The sequence below is a fragment of the Triturus cristatus genome, chromosome 5_1 (assembly GCF_964204655.1).
Source record: "Triturus cristatus chromosome 5_1, aTriCri1.1, whole genome shotgun sequence".
In the NCBI taxonomy this organism is placed as follows: domain Eukaryota; kingdom Metazoa; phylum Chordata; class Amphibia; order Caudata; family Salamandridae; genus Triturus; species Triturus cristatus.
In genome coordinates, this window is record NC_140587.1 from 702,088,543 (window position 1) to 702,110,841 (window position 22,299).

At 43.8% G+C, this 22,299-nt stretch overlaps 1 protein-coding gene across 3 annotated transcripts in view; it reads right to left on the bottom strand.

Moving 5' to 3' along the window:
• MAPRE2 (microtubule associated protein RP/EB family member 2) overlaps positions 1-22,299 on the bottom strand; it is a 672,904-nt gene that overhangs the window by 49,488 nt on the left and 601,117 nt on the right. For all 3 annotated transcript variants that reach the window (XM_085605669.1, XM_085605668.1, XM_085605671.1), the window contains one exon: positions 5,761-5,974. In XM_085605669.1, the coding sequence (XP_085461795.1) occupies positions 5,761-5,974 (214 nt within the window). The remainder of the gene's footprint in view (positions 1-5,760; positions 5,975-22,299) is intronic.

A 22,299-nucleotide genomic window follows, 5' to 3' on the forward strand; every position in this document is an offset into this window, starting at 1 on the left:
GTCCCATTACCTGCGTTCAAGAATTCAGTTTTCAAGACTTAGCATCTAATTGTCAACCACATGGATGCACAGGACTATGGTATAGGAACCAGTATGAATTCAACAAAGGAGAACATATATAGGGCTAACTTTAAAACAGAAGCAGCTCCTTACAAACCAACCCCAAACGAGAAAAGGCTCTCATTCAAAGAGACCGCTGAAACCAAAGTATGTATTTCAGAGTTTGAAACAATTTTGAATTTGTAAAGGAAATAGCCTGTTTTTAACTTTGAATAACAAAACATATAATCAATCACATCTTCTAACCAGCAAGACTAATTATAGACAGGTGAGATAATTTGTTTCTCTATAGTCTATCATGGTAGATGCACACCAGTGTGGCTCTGGTAATATTCCTCCACACACTGTCCTGGACCAATATTAATAAACACCACTTTAGCCACCTGATGGCCAGCACCTGCATACTCTAATTGAGTAGAGTTAAGCAAAATTTTCAACTTGGAAATGACTACTGCAAATTATTCTTATATATTTATTTAATTTTTCTAACAACTTTATTTAGGTTTTTTACATGCAGTGGAAAGTTCACATGAGTCTAATTGAGGACTGTACAACAGGAATTATAAGTCTTATATTGAATCATGGAATATATAAAGAGATTTTGCACATAAACATCAGATCTCTAGCGTCTCCATTTTATATTGGTAGACTCCAAAAAAAATGAACAATCTAATTTAGTTTGCATCATCTGCGGGTGCATTCTCAATGTTGTAGCCAGAACACCCCTATATATTTATTTTATATGCATACATATTTATTTTAAATGTAGGTCTAATTAAAAAATCTGCAGCACTATTAATTACATTTTGAATTAAAAATGTATCATAGTACATTAAATCATGTTTCAAGGTTAAATTAAATAATTTCCCACCTAAAGTACGTTATTTGTTTTATTATTATGCATTACTAATTATTAAAAGGAAATTGTATAATTAAAACTAATTTAACTACATTTAATACAATTTATTGTCACATTAATCTTTAAATGCAAAAAGGTTATTACAATATTTTATAATTCAATTAAAAATATGTACTATTTGTATATTCTTAACATTATTATTAAGTTTATTTATATTTTTAAGCATTTGAAACAATGTAATTTATTATTTTTATTTTCTATAGAGTTTACATTTAAGTCCCTGCCTTAATTATTTTCTCTGGGAGGATGTTCTGATGCCAAGGATTGGCCCTGTGTGGTTCTAGACTTGCCACTGTTTCTTAGTAGCAACTTACACTTGTAGGCTCCACCTTCCTTTCCAGGGGGTGGAGATGTCTAAGCCTACACTTTTGAGTAACTTTACACTCGGACTTTGTAAATAGCCAAAAGTAGTAAAGTTGGTCAAAAAAATAAGAGTAAATTTACATGTGTAAATTACTCACAAGTGTTACTTACTTTTGTGAAATAGCCATGGTAGTCTTCTCAGACTCACAGGACGTTATGCAGTGAAATATTGTTCCTTGTTGCACGATGTTTGGGGTTCCCCAGCCTTAGCATTTTTTCAAAGGTATTGGTCTCTCCCAGTATACAATCATATACTCATTAGGGAGCTTTACTACTATACAGCTCACTTAATCCCCTAGCAGTTATTCCCCATAAATGATAATTGAACAAGAACGCTGGCTAGCTTCAACATTACAGAGCTGGAGTGCCTTTCCTTTTAAGCCGTCAAGTTGATTTTGTTTTAAAAACACATTGTAATTCCTTCACATACACTTTGAGAGCACAACTCTGAATATTCGACGCAGAGGCCGGGAAAACATTTGGGCTCGATGCTGATGTAGCAAAAGGCCCTTTTCGGGTTTGGAAAAATACTAGACTTGCTCTAACACACAATAGTTGAAAGGTACAGTCGCGGCTGGTGTCGGGGCAAAGTGGCGGGCAAGGGGGGGGGGGCGACAAAACAAAAAACCTGAATCTCACTGCATTGCCGCTCTTCTGGCTGCACTGCAGGCACAGGGTCCCAGACTGCCCTGCGACCCTTACGCTGCTCTCGCAGCATGACAGCAGCACCAGAATTGGCCTGAGAGCCTGTGCCTGCTCTCTCCAACCCAGCAATGCAGCTCAGGTTGGAGAGAGCTTCAGTGCGCATGACAGTTTGACCAGCCTGAGATGTCCGGCCAAACCGGCATGCCCACTGAGAACAGTGCACCTACCCCTCACCCTGTGCCTGTCATTCCCATAGCCACACCCCAAGACTCCATTGTATGGAGAAAAATAAAAAGATAATAAACTTGCTTTAGTACCAGCTTATTTTTCAGGTTTTGCCGCTGCTGCTGGCAGAGGGAGAGTGGGGGGGGGGGGGAGGGGGGCGGGGTGATGCTCCTCCGCCATAGTGGAAGAGCCACCGCTGAAAGGAACTCTAAGAAATGCACGGTTACAATGTCTTCATGTCTTAATATCTGTCAAACTGCTCTCCTCCGTTCCCCACTCTTCCTCCTTCATCTCACCGTTTAGAAAAAGGAAACGACCTGAGTATGTCATGAGACAAGTAATATGTCATTTCTGCAACAAGGGTCTAGCAGCTGAACACTTGCCATTGATATGTGATGTTACCTAGTGTTACAGAAGTAGGGTCAACATCAAGAGTCTGAAGCATTTTAGTTTGAGAATGCAGCCAACCTCAAAGACTGGACTAAGAGGGATGCTTTACTGGGAAACACAGGTTAGGCAGGCCATTAGAATCGACCCAAATGGCATGTGTGGAATAAAAGGAAAAAGGAAATTTCATGTCACAACACAGCCTATAGAAAATTAAGTCAAATATGGATGGCTTCACAGTAGAGTAACGATACCAGGGGCATTTGTTTATCTTAATTTATGAATAACAAGTCTTGTGAAGCGAGAGTGAAAGCAGAAGGTAAAACCAGGCCTCAGTATGAAGTTGTGCCCGATTGTGTTTTTTCCATCACTCCTATCTGTGTTCACAAATACTGCTACAAGGACATGGTTCCCAAGACATTTTTAGGTCTCGGCTAGCGATGGCTGCGCTTGCGCAGTCTCGCTCGCGAGAGATAATGACTTGGGAGAAGAGGGGCTTGAACCCGCCCCTCTTCTCCCCTGTTCTCCATTGGCTGGCCTAGTAAATGCTGGCCAGCCATTGGAGAAGAGGTCCCGTCACTCCAATCCTGCCCCGTCCTTTTCGGATCGGGGGGCGTGTTTTTTGCGAAAAGTCTCAGGGAGGAGACAACAGCAAAACACGCCCCCGAATCCGAAAAGGACGCTCCCTTTCTCCGAGGCATTTCTGCTGTGCCTCGGAGAAAGGCGGTGGTGTGCTTCGGTGTGCTTTTTTGTTTACTTTTCTGTGACTCAGTGAGGGGCTGGGGTGACATGTATATTCTGCTGTTGAAAACTAGGTCATGCTTGCGTAGTGCTAACATTCTCCTGTGGGCGCGTTCAACCCACTACGAGTTTGATCTTGGGCAGAAGAAAGTATCCAAAGGCCACTCAAACACGATCAGTTTAATCTTGGGCTTCTCAGCGCGTCCATGGCGATCTGACTCTCGTCGCCTGCCGGACGCGTGGTGTGTGTGATCCTCCTCTACGGACAGGGGCAGCTTACAATGGAGCCCTTCGGCTGCCCCCAGAACTGAGGGTCACCAAATGTACTTAAGCCATGCCCCTTCTCGCCTCGCGCAGGCGCAGACGCGTGGCTGGCCGAGGCTGACAGTGGAAGTCACATGCCGGTGCCAGTGATCCCGTGATCGGCTGGATAGAAGCAGCGGACGCCGCCGCGGCCCAGGGCAAGGCAGCTTGGAACCCGGACCCCTCACGCCAGCACTTGGCATCACTCCAGCGCCCGGCTCCGGCACTGCCTGGGCCGCCTGCAGCGGACACCCTGGCGGACAGAGGAGCAGGCAAGTGAGGGCGTAGCGCCCAGAGGATGGAGACAGGTGTGCGAGGCGCTTGGCAGGCAAGAGCGGCGCCCAGTCTATAGGCATTGTTGTAGGCTTATTGGGGAGGAGAGGGGGTATTTTCTCTTAATAATGCACCTAATCCCGTTGGGATCTTTTTCTGTGCCCAGTGGGTAGTCGGCGTTGAGGTTACGAAAGGATACTAGCGCCTTGAAGCACAGCACGTTCCAGTCCTGCACATTGTTTATGTCAAACTTGTTGTCCGGTGTGACACTCCAATGGGTTGAGTTGAAGTTCACGAAGACTGCAGTTCCCAGAATGCATCTTCTGGATGATGGAAAGCTCGTGTTCATAATGTCATGGAGAGGTTATTCGTACACGTGACCCAGTCCGGCATCGGGTCCAGTTAAGGATAGTTGTATGACACACCGTTCACCTTTGTTAGCTGGATACTACCTTTGTTAGCGGAATACTGTGGGTGTTCTTGTTTGTGGTGTTTTGTGCTCACACCTCATTTTGAGGATACTTTGTGTTTTATTATAGCGCTTGTATACTTCGCACAGGTCTTTAGATCGTTTTCTTTGTGTTTAAATAGTTTGCGTGTTTTACAGCCTATTGTATGTGAGAATCATTTTGGAAGTATTTTGGTGTCGTGTGAGGGTTGGAGATATACTTAATCAGGGGAGTGGGAATCTTACAATTTAAAAAAAAAAAAAGCATTTACAATGCAACGGTCTCGGCATTGTTTAAGTTAGAGCTATTGGCATTGCTCATGACATTAATTTTTTTAATGTTTTTGTTTTTAAAACATGTAAAGAAACGGCATTGTTATTTACAATGTCAATAGCTTAATCAGTGTGTGTGTAGGTGGCTCTGTGTGTGGGTGCAAATGCAATAGGTCTCGCATTTGAGAGTGATTAAGCTATTGACATTGTAAATAACAATGCCGTTTCTTTAAATGTTTTTAAAAAACTAAAACATAAACAAAAATAATGTCATGAGCAATGCCAATAGCTCTAACTTTACCAATGCCGAGACCATTGCATTGTAAATGCTTGTTTAACATCTCCTCGTGGCCCTTCCTGTTTCGTTTTACCAGATTTAGAAACTGAGACCTAGCATCTGTTACCTTCTTATGAGCCACCCAAAATGTAACCTGCCAAAGAGAAGCAGAATGAGCACACATAACTCGACTGTTGCTGTAGCCCAGTCTGATCTGTGTACCACCATTTCTGTGCCTTGCCTACTAATCTCTCGGTGTCTGCATGACACGTGCATGGGAAGATATTGCTAGTGTGTGCCCCTGAAACTGCATCAGAGGGATACAACTGATGCAATGACCTCAAGCTCATTTAGCAGATTACCATGCCTGAAAATTCAGCACATCTTACAACACAAATCAATGTGTTGTTGCTCTGCGACAGCATTTAGGCTGGGGAAGCGTTCCAAAAACATCAAAATAGATTACACTTGCAGTTTCATGAACCAGCGAGAGAAAGACATTAATTCTTATTAAGACCTGTTATTGATTACAATGAATGTTAGAGAGGCAGAACAAGGGCTGCTGCCTTTAACCCTGCTCAATAGTTAACTCCAGAAGAGATTCATGGCCGCTCTGGTCATGCCTCTGCAGGGAAACACGCAGTGGCACACTTCCAAACATAGGATACCCAGGCGTTATCTGCTAATAAGCGTACTCTTCAGCCGGTAGTCATTCCAAGTGGACGCTTGTCTTCTGCAGCAACATGTACCACAGTTTGAGGCCTTGAAATCAGCATTGTTCAATGTACAAATATATACTCCAGGAAGCCTAGGCAGCCATGGCACCTTAGCAAAATGTCACAATACCTGCTGTGGGAGAGTTTGCATGGTGAGGCTTTTTGGGCAGGTTGAAGATCTGTTCGCCAGGATCAGGAGGTGGAAGGGCATCTTGTCCTTGTCGAGCCTCCATGGGGTTGTACTCTTTGCCATCATAATTAGCATCGAAGAACTTCTTAAACCACTGGATGAAATCTAAATTATCCTGGAAGCGGCCTTTCACAAGCTTTTCCACGGGAATTACCTTGAAAATTCAATAGAAAAAGTATAATATTACTTAAGTGTTGATATTGAATAGTTTGCTTACATTTGTTTAAGAGTCAAACAACATGGATCCACTGAAGCAACGTTACAAAGCAAAACAACACATACAACTACTCACACCTGATAGTCGTGTAACTTTCCCCTATGCCTATAACCTTGTTATGTTATGTTAAAACCACAAAAGGTGGAAGCTTTCGAGTCTTTTATGTTTAGTTTTCTCTTCTAGCAATCCCTTTATTATGTTGGTGTTCATTTGCCCAGCTACCACCTTCTCAATCTTATTTTATACGCTTTAGACATGCATGTTTCATTGGTCTCTTTGTTAATGGTAAAGATCTATTTGAACTTGCTCTTTTTCCTTCAACGGGTATCTTCTTTTAATACCATGGACCAATGAGTTTGGCGTGCGGGAGTGGGACCGCCCCGCTCCTGCACCGTCAAACCCGTGTAGGAATCGCCCGCCAGATCAGGAGTTTTCTCCTGGTCTGATGGGCGGTTCACTGGCGTTTTCAGGGCAGTGCCTATTATATAGGCACCGCAATGGGAACGCCAAAGCCAATACCTGCACAGCATGAACTGCTGCAGTCCATGCCGTGCAGGTACTGGTGTGCATGTACACAGGGGGGCACAAGTTGTGCCCCCGTGTGTGCATCCACATGGCATGAGGCACCAGGTGGCCCTGTGGGGCCCCCTTTGGTTCCTTACGGCCACACTTTTATTGGCGGTTGCACCGCCATGAAAAGTGTGGCGTGAACAAACTCGTAATATGCTTTGTGGACCGCATACTGAGGCCTCTGGACCGCCGTGCAACCACCAGGGCGGTTGCGGGGGTCCCACGGAGGCCGGACTGGCCTAGTCGTAATGGGGCGGTCGGGAGACCGCCACTGTGAGCTGGAGGTCCGTGGATCACCAGACTCATAATAAAGGCCTTAGACAAAATCCAAACATTTACTCAAAATAAAACCCCAAAGGTAAGTATGGGTAACTGTTCAGAAGATTAAGGTGCGTATAAAAAAACTCAGAAATTCGCTGAAAACACTACAGCTAAAGTGATGCTACGGTAAGGTTTTTTCAGGCAAAACACATCAGTTGTGGTTACCTATACACCCATCACCTGCCCTAGTTCATTAATTGTGGCCTCACATGTGACATCATATTAAATTACACATGGTATCACTCGTAATACCTCACCATCTGGTCTAGTCCTCTGTGAGGTCACAGAAGTAATTGGGAGCATGACAAAAAATATATAGGCATTCGATAACTGGTATGTTAACCAACATATTGCCTAAATCAAGCATACTGTGCAACATGACATAAGAGCGGTGGGTGACAATACTCAAGGGTGGAAGTGGATAGGTGGGTTAATTGCTATTTTCTGAAAGATGGTAGGTTCATAGGGTCTCCGAACAGCTGAATTCTAGCATTCCTAAAGGCGCTTCTTCCGACTGTGAATCTTTGGCTTAAGGTCTCTAGGGGTGCAGCCCTGACAATTAGCAGGTCTTGAATTTATGTGAGCAGTGATTCAATCTCTTAAGGTGTTTGTGCCAAGATCGTAATTTTGACTTTCCAGCAGTCTGTTGTTGAAAGCCTGTGGATCTTTTTAGGATCAGTTTCATGTGGTTCATAACGTTGTCATTTGAGACCAAAATGTCTTGGTGAATCAGACAAATGTTTATGTTTGATAAATGTATGCTTTCAACGTAGAGACGCTACGCTAGTTTGGATTGTATCATATTGTACCATTTGTATAGTAATTTCCAAACCCTGATGTGGCACTTAGGCGCTATTTGACTTGCAGAGTAAATAGCTACTCTGTTTGTTGTGCATGGTTGGAAAAGTGATTGCCTGAGGATTAACCTATGAGCTGTTTGTTTCAGTGCCATGCTTAAAGTTTAGGGATGTGCTCAAAACATGTGGAAGAGCGCATATAGCACTGTCTTACACGTGAAGTGAGATATGATAGAGCACAAGAAACAGTATCATAATTTGCATATACAAACCAGTATAACCTGTATCCTAAAATCAGGTGACTCATGTTTTGGGGATCAGACAGATCTTTACTACTTTCCTGAATTCTACGAGATGCTGCTTATCCTTATTTTCAGGAGGGTTCTTCAGAGCTTGCATATTTGTACCAAAATGAGTTCCCAATAAAGACATTTATTAAAATGGAAGAATGATCAAGAGTGAGGTCGTTCAAGATTTGAGGTATCTCCTTAAACACGGGCGAAACGTCAAGAGGTGGGTGCTGGGGGGGGGGGGGGGTGGATATGGGAAATGACAACCCCCGCACCCCAAAAATGCTTTCTTTGCTTGGTAGTTATGTCTGGGTCCCTAAGTCGTGTCTGGTATGTCCATGTTGATTTTTCTCATTGTCCTGATTTCTCTAAGAGGTTTTTAACTTGTTAATTTTTTAGATGAGTCTTAAATATATGTATTGACCAGTTTATCAAAAACTAGCAAATCTGTGCAAACAGAAGTACTCTTTGAAGGGATGCAAATTTACTACTTTTTGGAATTCACAAACACTGGCAGTAGTAGGCTTAGAAATCTGAACCAGGTTTCATGGCAACCTACTGGCAAAACCAAACCCCAAAAAGTGATGGGACGAATGCTTGCACATAGTCATTGGCAACTGCTCGGGTGGCATTTCAAACCATTGTTTTTTGCCCACTGTGCCACACTAGATGTAGGGACTGATTTAAGGTTTGGCAGACGGAGTAAGGCAGACAGGGTGGAAGAGAACTTTACGTCATTCACTCTACCTTGACTCCAGCCGTCAAATTTAGAAATGTCCTCTACACCTGCGGACATCTTTATACATTGGCAGTACAATGAATGAAAGGATTGATTGACAGCTCCATCAAACATGATGACTGGCCAGCAAGCTTTGTAACCCCCCACACAAAGGAAGTTTCCTCCCAGGGTGGGAGTATTTTTTCTTATTTTACTATCCTGGCAGTGATGGACAGTAAAAAAAAAAAAGCCATCCGACAGTCTACTCAAAATAGGGCAGACAGTCTCCGATGGCCACTACTCCTTAGTGACGTCAGGTTACAGCAGCAGAGTAAATGTTACTTCATCAGTGTAAAACTTGCAGTGCGCCCAACTCAAAATCAGGTGGGCGGACCTTGAGTTTGGCAGGCTCTGCTTTTCATGGGAACAGCTCAACCTGAACCTCCGTCATCTCACCCATTCACTCTGGTGCTCACTGATTTTTTAGTTCAGAAATCTGAGATTCAACACCCCAAATGTCATTGGCTAAGCTACGCCTCATCACTAAACTGTAGATTCCGAGTTGGACTGTAGGAAATTGGGCTTGGTCCCATGGATCACACAATGAGCAATGCAAAGAGATTTGAAGGAGTGGTTTCTTTGGTTTGTAAGCTAAATCAGGGCCTTAAATGCTGGTTTGCGACGTACCTCTATTGCTTTCGAGGCCGTATTCTGTGGGGAAAGCGCAAGTGAAGGAAGATACAACATAATATTCTCATTCTGTGGACAAAAGCATTAAATAACTTGACGGATTTGTGTTTGGGGTAAGAGGTTGGAGTCCATAATCACATCCCAATTCTGCACTTTGGTTGAGAACTTTGGGGGTGGGCTACTTTTCTTTTACACGGGGAGATTTCCATTTTGAAGGAGTCGGAAGTTTCAGATGGTCCGGTGACATTCAATGGTCTATTAGCACAAGGAATTGACTGGGGCCAGAGGTGTTCAGGTACAAATGTCTTTTCCAGTTTTAGGATGATCGGGTATTATCAGCATGACTGCAATAGATAAACTGTATAGACTTGGCAAGTTTCAGAAGTGGAGAGAGGTATACAGTGAAGAGAAGTGGGGCAATAATTGAGCCTTGATGACCACCAACCCAATAAGTGAATGGTGATCAGCAGAATGAAGTAAATGTCACAATTACGAACTGTACCCAAAATTCCTATGCAGCTTAGTCTCTGGACTAGTAGATGACGGTGAAAAGTGTTCAAAGGGTGAAAAGAAGTTAAGAGGAGAGTCGCAACTCCATTAGCCTTGACTGTGTTCTTGAGGTAATTCCAGACAGCGATCAATGTAACGGCTGCGCTGCTTCCAGATGAGAATTCTGTTTGTATGTCTAAGAAAAGCTTTCTTTGTTCAGTTCAAGAAGGGATGAGATCTGAAACACAGTGGCTTTTTCAATAAGCGTATTTGGAAACTGTCTGTTAAATACAGGTCTGTAATTGTTCAAGTCTGACTAGTGAGGTTCTTAATCTATAGTAGGTACTTGATCATGGATGTTTTTAGATCCTTTGGGAACTCTGTGGATGATAAGGAGGAATGAATGATCCTTCTGGCCTTTATGGCAGAAGGATGCCAGCATAATATTTTTGAACATATCTGGGGCGCATAGACCTGTGTGTGATGTTGACAACCTCCATTAGGTGATTCGTTTCTTTTGCCGAGATATTCTAGAAGCAGCTTAGTTTTGGTTGTGTGGTACGAAATGTCAAGATTGTTAAGGGAAGATTGTAAGTGCCTATTTTAAAATAAAACATTACTCAAGAATATTATTTTTTTCTGTTTAATGTTCTGCCAAAGAACTTCAGAGCTTCTGACAGTAGCTGATGCAAGATGGTGCAGACAGGATTATGTAATTAAAAGATGATTTTTAAGTGTTCTTTGGTCGCACATGTAGCGTCTGGGATGAGAGTACTGGGATCAGTTGGTTTTCTTGAGGGCTTATTTATAGAATCGGTAATCAGAGGGAATTTTTCTCGTGATTGTACATCTTCACTCAACGTCTTTCGAGGCTTCAGTTTTCAGTTGTTATACACTAGAGTTCAACCAGGCAGCCTTCCAAATATGTTACCAATTTCCTGAAGCTACTATGGAGGCCTCAGTTTCCTTTCGTGGGGCTGGTTTACAGACATCATGTATCCAAGAGCAGAGTAGCAGAGACTGATCAAAAACAGACTACATCGAAGTTCTTCTCTGGCCTCCAACCTGTGCTCATGAAAGCAATTCACAGAATCGCCATTGGTATGTTGATTCTGAAATTGATGATGGAGCGATTGTTCCAAGTAATGGGATTGTCTCCAGTCACAGATATATGTCCTCTAGAAGCAAAGATTCCATAAAATGTGTCTACAATTGACTGTGTGGGTTCGTCGACTGGCTGTTGGAAGTCAAAAGCTTCATGATTTGCTACTGGGGATGAGGTCTGGTGCAATTCAGATGTGTGGAGTTAGGGGTTGAGATCTTCCAAGATGCGTACGTTTGGGGGTGATTAGACCATGCGGTTTCAATCTGACCTTATGCTCTGAATGCATTTAAAGGGGTAATACAGTAGGAAAAATATTACGTATTTCATTTGTGTATGATCGCAGATGAACCAGAGCTCTGGGATCGCAGAATCAAGAAATCAGTGTTGGAAATGTTTGTGCAGAACATTTTTTTGTTCATCCGTGTCTGGATGGATCTGCGAGTCGGTGATATTTGTTATAGTTAGCCCTTTTGTTCCAGAGAGTAATGTAGTGCTGAGTGTCTTTGACATGTACATGTAATCCACAGTATGACTTATAAAGTTTGTACATACACGTGGAACAGCACAGGTAAAGCACAATATGTTCCAAATTGCAACTGAAATACGCTCAACACTGTAAATTTTATACTTGTATAGCGCACTACTCACCCGCAAGGGTCTCAAGGCGCTTGTACGAATACCGCTGTGGAACCCATCCAGGCTTTCCCTGTGAGGCGTCCACTCCTGGCCACCCCCAAGGTGGAGGCCAGGCATCCTTAGCGTTGTGGGGGCCGTTGTGAAGATTAAGCAAGCTATTGCCCAGAGTTGCAGAGTGGGACCCCATGACTGGAATAGGCACCGAGGCGAGAATTATCAGGTCCGTGGAATTTTTGAGCCCAAGACCCGCCGAGGCGGGGAATTGAACCCTGGTCCCGGGCTAGACCTCTGCATCAGGGTCTGCCGCTCTAATCATTGAGCCACACTTCTCCACTGTCATTCTTTTAACACTTTTAAAAATATGGCAAAAGCAGTCCAAATGAACATTCAAGGTCCTTGCTTATAGTTCAGATAAAGGAGTCACATGGAGTTGTGGCAACCAACAATAGACGGCATGCAGTTATAGAAAAGAGGCACTCAGAAGACTGACTTCCAAAATGTCCTACAAAGAAGCTCTTTTCCGTAACAGTAGTGGAGCCAAAAAAACGAATTTCCTTAATTTAATCAAACAACCTTGACTATAACACACTTCTTGCAACTAATGCTTGAGCTGAATTAAACACAATTCTACCGCTTGCTACACCTGTGACTGTGCTGACTGTATATTTGTGTCGAGTCGCTCTTGTACAATGTTCCAGAGTGTTAAAATATTAACGATTCTTGAGAAGTAACAGAATACACATTAGAAAACATGATAGTGTTTGCAGGGTAGTGAAATCTAAGATGGTAGTTAAGCCCAGGCAAGTGGTCACTTTTCCTTTCTACTGACAGACTTTCTTTTGTGTGCAGTCTATCTTATCCTGGCGTCTTTTTCACAACGGCATATGGACAGGGCCACTGGAATTATGTGTGTGTGTGGCCATGACGATTTTCACATAATTATAGAATCGCCACATAATCCTTCATCTGCCGCACAATCTGCAGATTTTAACAAAATTAGTTTCAAGCTCAAAAGGTTTTAAAGTTACTAAAAATGCACAACACGTGTTGCCGCACAGTGTAAGGCCCTTTGCAAAGCTGGACTGGTCACCTTTCTGTTTCTTGTTGCTGTATTTGGTTATTAAACTGGTACTAATGAGGTGCAATCAATGCCCAGGCAGTGTTGCCAAGTTTAAAAATGACGAAATAATGAAGTAATACTCCTACAAAATGTGCAGCGTAATTTGCCTTTTCTTGCCGTATAACTTACTTAACACTGCTGCATAATTTGGCCTTCCCCTGCCGCATAATTCCAATGGCCCTGCATGTAGGTGAAAGCAGAGCTGCAACGCTCCACTCTGGAGGATGGCTGTGTATTGACCTTAGTAAGCCAGAAGAAATAGACACGAGTACACCAAATAATGAATGTATGATTGCATTCTTTATTGTACTTATGTATAATTAAGAGACAGAAGGGCTACGAAGCACTGTACATGGGATGAAGGTGCTAGAGGGCAGGTCAGGTTTATATAGAAGGCACGAAGCAAGGGAACAGAAAACTGTAGTAAAATGTATGCAGCAAGGAATACGGGCAAGGTGCAGGTGCAGAAACAGGCATGCATGGAAAGAAAGTGATGGGACGAAAGAGGTGCGGCGCACCATTTACACATGGCAAAAAATGCACGTGCTGGCAAATTCACTTGCTAACGTTTTTTTTCTGTCTCTATCCATGGGGAATATGTTTTCCTGTGTATAGAGCCACTTCCCTCACCTATTTTGGGGTGTCTCCTTCCATTCCCGCTCTGAAAGGGCCTTCACTTTTGCCCTGACAGCAATAAATCAATGCTGTTTGCCAGGACATGAAGGGGATGGAGTCCAGTTTACTAATACTCACAATGTAAATGTGCGGTGTTCCCATATTCACAGCGCATTCGTGTAACATCTATTCCCCATCCCTTCCCTTTGTGCGAGTAAACCCAAAATAAACAACGTCAATTTGGAGCGCTATTTACAGGTGATATTCTGACTTCCATGTGGAAACAAGCTTTGAGCATTGGGCCCGCAGTTCCGGAAACCAGAACTACTGAGTAGTAAATATTGAGAATTAAAGTTACTATGTGTGAAAGACAGCGCATCAGCGCTCAATCACAAAGACCTGACGAACATAAAAAAAATGGAAATACAGTACAGGAAAAAAAAGACAGATAGGATTCAAAATTTAAGAGGTTAAACTGCATTTAACCCATTTTTCTTCCGGGAGCCAGCACACGGTGAGATCTGAAAGTACACAAATAAACTACTTGAGAAAAAATCAGACGCCTGGGAAAGGGCCTAGACGTCGTCTCAAAAGAAAAACAATCCTAATTTAGCAGTACTTTTTATAGGGTAAAGGTCTGGGAGGAAACTAATTTACTAAAATACCATTCAAGTTTTAAGGTCGTGGCTTTGGTAAGAAGAGCTTTTTGATCCCACGGTTTGAATAGGGTGGGAAATCAGCAGGTCAGATATACGTTTTTACTGAAGCACAGGGAGAGGCACACAAGCCATGGAGGCAGGAAAGGTTTGAAGGGTACAGCAGCCTGCATCTGCTAATACCAATGTACATTCTCTGTGGGTCTATCTCAAGGCATCCTTCCTTCTACCGCTTGCTCAAACCTGGCAGGTAGCTGAACAACGAAGACGACTGTGTGAGGCACACTTGGAGGAAACCTCAATCAGCTACCACAGACTGTATCAACCAGGAGAAGAATCAGGACATCTCCTGCCACATGCCTTTGCCTACGTGGTAGATGGACACCTGTCGCCGCCTGTCCTTCTCCATTTTCAGGCCATTGCAAAGCATTACTGCCCAATAACTCCTTAATGTCTTCAACTCACACCGGAGCAAAAATGCATACTCAATTATGAGGTGAGTTCACCTGGAAGACGGGCAATCTATGGCCAAAGACATCAATTATAGGTGGGTCCCTCCCCCACAGGTGTGTGCCGGAAAGCAATCTCCACCTGCAAGTCTCCAGCTTTGTTTGTCTCTTGACAGACGCTCTGATGACTTTCCTGCACTGAGACTCATAAAGGCTGAATATGTTGTGGTATAGGCAGGGCCGGACTGGGAAGAGAAACCGACCCTGGCAAACTGCTCAGGCCTCCTGCTCCCTCTTCTCACTCCTCCATGGGATGGCATACGTCATGACTCGCCATCCCTCGCACCTCTCGACACTGGAGTCCACTCACAGTAAGGCCAGGACCCCCGCCTCAACATCACAGGGCCCACCCGAGCCATTCATGCTCACCGGCTACAAACATCATCTTGAAGGAGAGCACGCTGTGTCTTGGGATTTGAGGTGACAAACCGGTGCGTTTTCTGAGCCGTGAGGCAGGTTCCCTTTAATCGAGCCAATAAACATAAGGCACCTGAGAATCTCTGCCCGAGATACTCCCTCTTTAACTGACCTACATACGCCCCATTTACTGCCTTGAGCCCCCTCTCATCCACTATCCTAGGTATCGAATCATTCACTGCCCAGATATACCCCTATTCACTACCCCGGAAAGTCCATATTTCCCACAAAAATATTATTAAATCTGTCTTGCTTGCTCTCAGAACAATCAATAAGCCCACACACTGACGAACAGGAATTAGTTCAAATAAAATAAACGTCACAATTAAGTATACGCCAGTGCTGCTACCACCTTCAAACTCTATTTACAGTGCATTCAAAGAAACAATGTCACGCCAACCACTTTTTCCGTTGGATTTAATCCCAAGTTTTTTTGCACAATTTACATTAGCGATTCGTCAAAAACAAAACAATACAAACATCTTAGTTACTTGATTATAGTGGGCTTGGCCTTGCTGTTTAGGAGCCAAACCCTGTATTGGTCTCTCACAATTAAGTATACAGCGTCAAAGCTGTTAAGTTGCTATGTAATCGTGTGTCACTTGTTTAGGCAGATCTCACCATAACTATGCATGTGAGAATGTTTAACCAGTTACTTTGGGGGATTATTGTGAAACTTTAAGTCCTAGGTTGCAAAATGCTAAAACATCAGCACCGGCTGAAGGTGTTACACATAAAAGCCATTTGGCGGCTATGGGACAGGGTGACCAGCTAGTCAAGAATATCACTTTTCCACAGCTGGTCTTGCATTACATTTTCAAATGACAGCAGTGCATCGTAAGTGCAGTATTCTTACTTCGATTTAAAATCTGATCAATTGGACTAACGCAATTAAAAATAATGCTTTGTACAAAAACACCTGTATCCAACTACGAGACAGTGTAGAGCTGTGTCTGAAGGGCCATGAGCTGTTCCAGAGAACTATAAGTGAGATATATGTGCCAAGACAGAAGCTGTATGGGGGAAAGGATCTGTGTGTCTGCTGGTCCACAACCTGTGTTCACCAGTGGTGGCTGGCAGGACCTCAACACATGTGTTTGTTTCTCCCCGGAGTATTTCTAAGATGCTTTGAAAGTCCATTGTAATTCCAATAACGCTCATTTTTTACCCTCTTTTTTACCATCCTCTGACCCTCTCTTCAGGTCTCCTATCTCTCAGTCTTCGGAGCATTCTGTCTGGGGATACCCCACGCCCTGCACACTTTGAGGTACGGCTTTCTAGGCGAGTCACCCACAGATGATGAGAACAACCCCCCCATGATGTCGCTAGCCTTCCAGCCTTCTCCTACTGCACCCTGGTAAACACACAACTACTCCTCTCCATGGGCAGGTTCCGACAGCCGTACCCGCCATATTTATCTCGCAAAACATCACCATCATTTTGTCATGTGCGTCATATAAAGATGAATATGTACGCAAGTCAACGATTCAAAGCAAGTGAAAAGCGCAATTTTTCTGACTTAAAACTGAGCCAAGCTTCAATTTTCCACTGCAATATATTTACACACTGTTTCATGCCTCTTTAAACATATACATTTGAGCGCAAGCAGTAGCATTTTTACATTTTAACCCTGCAATTAATACAATATTCAGTGACCAGCTATATTTTGGACCCCTGAAGGGAAACAGGTAAGAATAAGGCTATGTAGTGAGATGCTGTCTAAAATACTAGTCTATGAATATGACCCGTACACGCTCTGCAGACATTTATGGTTCATATGCTGCCTACTCCCGAGTTTCGGTGGTTGTAGTAAATTCTCATCTAGTCTTTTGGTCGTCTATTGCCACGGAACCTAAGGTTAATACTGAAATGAAGTTTTCCCACAATGTGTTTAAGATTAGTCACACACTTTTGCACCTTTGTACAAGTAAGTGTAGAAATGTGTACTACGACAGAGTGACAAACTCGAAATTGGAATACTGAGGAAGAAGGTTTGTGTGTATCTCGTGGTATTCCCTCATGAATGATTATTTACTAGAGATAAATATCGACTACAGGAGTTTGGTCAAGTTCTGAATTTGTTATTACAGGATGGCAGGTCTGTTCTTACTTTTAATGTAATTTTGACACACCAAACACCAGCGGTATAGATAGTTCTCCCAACATTTAACTGTTCGACCCGCCAAGGCTTAGATTAGCAGTGTATTTAATGCTGCCCTGTTTCCTTCCAGTACGTCACACACCACGGGCCATTATAACACCTCATACCGTTACAGTCTGATAACTGCTTCACAGCTCACATCTCACCCACTAGGAGTCCCTCAACGGCCATACTAGAAGCCATTTCTACATCTTGTGCCTCAAGCTTCTCCTCAACCCCATCCCCTGCAGTTGTGTCACAGCAATGTCATCTCACCCCTTGGCCTTTTTAGGTCTTGGCCTGGCGAAAGCAGCGCATGCGCTGCAGTCGTCATATGAGGGCTTCTTGGAATCGATACGATTCCAGAAGTCGTGTCGCAGCTCCGCCTCCAATTTTGATTGGTGCGCGTCGTTTTGCATCATAGATGATGCAAAACACAGTGTAACGATTGCACTGGAGGCAATCATTACACTGAGGGTTGCCACCCTGTCCGCTTTTGGCCCCGCCCACCGGGATTTGATCTTTTACTGGCGGCTTTACACACTGTCCTTTAAAAGACAATACACACTCTTTTCTTTACATTTTCAGCGCCGTCGTCTTTGACTGTGCTTGTCTTTACATTGTCAGTGCCGTTGTCTTTGGCTGCGCTTGTTGTAGAGTGTTGTGTCACCTTACAGTCCCTTCACAGCGCTAGGTCAACAGGCCCACGCTGAGCAAGCGGAAGTTGCGCCGAGCTGCATGCAGTATTTTTTGATTGGTGGGAGTCCGTCCCTCGTGCAGGGGGTGAGTGTTGTTGATCCGGTCCTCACACAGGAGAGCACGTTTCGGACTCGTAAAAAGAACATTCATCAACTAAAGCCTTTGTGTGTCTGTTTGTGTAACATAAGCTTGCCATGCTGCTGGGCTGCAGTTTCCTGCTTCTCTTGTACCACTTGGTGAGGAGAACTTCGAAAGAGGCGACTGAAAAGATTCCCCCGAGCCCTTGGTTTTAAGAGCCACCCCCTCACCTGCCAAGGAGCCGCCATATGGGCCAGGAGAGCCCCCTCGGACCCCGACAGGCAGTGGGGGAGACCACCCTCTGACCTCAGTTGCCAAGTAAGTGAGAAACTTGTCTAAACAAACACATGTTCTTCCATTGTTCCCAAGTCAGAGCGTCTCTCTTGTGACCGCTGACAGCCAAGTCACTCTCCTTGTGTAACACCAGCCGTCATTGTTCGATTGTGTGATGTCACCATAAATGGGGGGCACCGTTGCCACCACTATTTATTTCAGGGTTCGATAGGTTAGTGACGAGAAGCGTGTAATTGTAATGGGTGGAAAGCTCTCACCCACCCTGTCCTACCCCAGAAAGAATGTTTGTGCGATGTCAGAATAGAACAGAATAGAAGCTTTTGAGTACGTGACATCACAATGGGATTCTCCTGCATCTTGACTATCCTATCTGGGTGCATTTGAAGTCATAGTACAACGCTCCAGTAAGAATGTTTGATTGTGCGATGTCATAATAGACTAGAGGCTGTCCAAGCCTTCCTGGCCTATCAGAATGTTTGAGTATGTGACGTCACAATGGGATTCTCCTGCGTCTTCACTATCCTGTCTGGGTGCATTTGACTTCACAGTGAAATGCTCCAGTAAGAATGTTTGATTGTGCGATTTCATAATAGCCAAGAAGATATAAAAGCCTTTCTGTCCTATGATAATGTTTGACTATGTGACGTCACAACTTGATCTTCTGCGTCTTAAGTATACTGTCTGAGTTTTTGGGACGTCACAGTGAAACGCTCCTCTGCTTTCACTATGCTGACTGTGTTCACGTGATGTCACACTGAACGCCAATCCCACCCTCCCCCTGTCTTCCCTATCCTGACTGAGTGCTTGATTGTGCAATGTCATAATAGACTAGAGACCAAGCCTTCAAGGCCTATCAGAATGTTTGAGTGTGTGACGTCACAATGGGATCCTCCTACTTTTTCACTATGCTATCTGACTGCTTATGTGAAACGCTCCTGTGCCTTCGCTATCTTGGCTGTGTTTATGTGACGTCACAATGAGGTGACGTCTCCTCATGACAGCTTGAGCGTGTGACGCCATAATGCAGGTGACAGAGAAGGGACTCTTTTGATCTCTCTTTTCTAGTCAGAATTTTTGAATGTGTTACTTCATGACGGAATGGGAGGCTTCTCTGGCTTCACTGTTCACTTAAAAGGTTTAATTGTGTGAGCTCATAATGCTTGAGGCGGGAATGGCGATAACTTCCCCTTTCGTAGCCGGGCACCAGTAGGGAGGCCATGTTCTCTATGTAGGCTGTATGCAGCCTACATAGAGAAAATGTAGAGTGTGCATGCAGGAGCGGATCGTCCATTGGGGCGTTGGGGCGTAGCCCCCCCCCCGCCCTGCGCACCCGCCCGCGCCCGCAGCTCCCTCGGTGTCTCTGAACTTAGTTTACTTAAGTTCAGAGACGCCGAGGGTGGGGAGAACTAACTGACAATGCATGTCAGTCAGCATGACGTCGGACCGTGGGCGGTCCGGCGTCATGTTGACTGACATGCATTGTCACAAGCCAGGATTGGCTGAGAGGGGTTGGCAGGCCCCACCTCCAGTACCGTTAGTGAAGGCAACCAGGGGATCAGAGGTGGCGTGGAGCCGTGGACCGGCGGTGAGGTAAGTTTTAGAATAAAAATATTTCATTCCCCCCCCCCCGTGAGCCGCGACTGCATACATTTGTGTCGACTTGTTCCTTGCTGGGTCTATCTCTGCATTCATTAGTATAGAAGTATTTCCATTCCTTGCCCACGTCGTTTTGGGGACAGAGGGTTTGCGTCTGTAACCCTTCTCACCTTTCTGTCGTTATAAACATGTTTTGTCATTTCGTTTCTAAATGATGGGAAAGTAGAAGATACCAAATATTCCGTGTTACCACCACAGATCCCTGAATTCCTCTTTAAGACATGAGAAACGCTTTAATGTGCAGACCCTCAGAGCCACTCGTTAAAATATATATTAATTTGTATTTATTTGTCTAGGCGTTTTGTTGCTATGCAACATATCCTGTTGAGCAGCAGACACATTTGAATCGTATTTAGGCATCGGTGGAATTCGAGTATCCCTTGCTTTACAGCCACATACTGGCCAGGCTCCTGGGGGCGGTGTTTGGGTTCGGGCTCTTTACACATTCCAGTGCTGCTGATCTTCCAAAGAAGCCCCTCGGTAGTATTTTAAGAGAGGTTAAATATTAAACCTGCGTCGTTTCATGTCCGAAAGGAGCACCCCTTTCCTCACCACAGAGGAACGGAATTCGCCATGAAAGCACTGCAGCTGCTCTGTGTGCTCCTCGGCCTGTCCCTGGTCGTCCACGCACTGGCGGTGACCACTTTCGTTGTTCTTTGCAGCGCAAAAACTGTACTGCATTTAGCATCTAAATAGCGCTTCATAACTTGTATTCTAAAAGTGCTGCTAACTTAATTTGGGGGCGCTGGTATAGTGCTAAGTGTAACGCTGAAAGTTTCCGGGCTCTTGTTGAGGATTATTACTCTCGAAACATGGAAACGCTGTTCAAATTACAAACCTAGGTAGTGTACATTCCCGTTCTCGAGAGGGTGCGTACTTCAGTCCACGTCGATCGGTTTCTATTCTTGCACGAATTACAAATACGTCAAGCATAATTCTTGAAACATTTGCTTCTGCAGGCCAGGGGGCAGAGGAGTGGGGATTAAATGGTCCGCGCGGATGGCATCACAGTCAAGCATTACAAATGTAATATTGTCCAACTTTTCCTCCCCACCTCTTTCAAATGTCACCAGCCGCCACTGTGTGCATGACTGCTTTGGTCAGCCCCAGGGCCGACCAAAAAGTCAGGGCACTCAGAGCGGTGCAAGCCACTCCTCCCCGACTCACCCGTCCCCAACCAGGCATATGCTCCCGCCCGCCCCGAACCAGGCATAGCCTTGCCGTCTGCTTTCTCGAGCGAGAGAAGCAGAAAATAAAATGGTATTTAAAATACCATTTTATTTTCTGCTTCTCGCACTGCGAGAAAGCTGTTGGGGGGCACTCCAACGCCCTAATGGAGCAGCCGCCACTGTCCTGATGTGAGGCACACATGTTATGTACCGCTGACTCTGATACATCAGTGTGTGACATTTTTCTTCTCAATTTTCGGCTTGAATCAATGCAAATTCGGCCAGGCCAAGGAGATTTGGTTTTAAATCTTTAATTTTATGATTTGACGCAGACGGCTGCTATCATGTCATCCCTTCTACCTTTTATCTCGCTACAGGTGAAAGTGGGTGATGCTAAAAGGTTGGGTGTTTGGATCCTGGATTTTGTCATCTATATTATTGGTATACTGTTGGAAATGTTATTGTAGAAAGTACTTTCTGTGTTAAAGGCTGATCAGTGTTTCTATCATCTTTGTTTACGGAAAGAAGCACACACTGCCGGCTAAGGTATCTCCCCATGGATGAATATAAAATTGAAAGAAGGAAGATAATCTTCCACTTCCTTTCTGGGTATCTCATAGCTCTGATTCTTTCTTCTCCCCCTAGTTCTCATGACCTGTCCTTCCGCTAAGCATCGGCTTATGATTTCTTTTATTTGATGCTTGTGTAATTTAAAAAAAAAAAACACGCATTTGGTTGGAGGTGGAATTTCCTCGCGAATGCCACAGGTGGGGTGCCTATAAGGAACATATGCTTAAGATGCAGATTTTAGGCAGTAGTAGGCCTGTTTTAAAAGGTGGATTATCTCTGATGGACTAAAAGGTAGATGTGCACGGAAGACTGAATTGAAGTCAACATATCACTATTAAGTAAAGGAATGATTACTTAGCTAGCCAAACAATGTGAATATTACTATATGCAATTTCTATCTGTCATACTTTTAAAATGTTGACTAAAAAATAATTAGGTTAAGGATATAGTTTGCATTGTATTTATAATATGCTATAATGAATTTACCCTGAAATACAGCAGTGCAATACTAAAGAGTTGATCACTCTGGAATTTATCTTAATTGATTTCAGATTTTGATTTATTTACTGTGATTTAAAAAAAATATATACTGTGTTTCTAATTTCATACATAAAGGTGGTAATGCTGAATATAACAATAATAACACGCATTTGCAATGCAATAGGTCTCGCATTAGTAAAAGTTTGAGCTTTTGGCGTTGCAAATAATAATGCAACACCAATA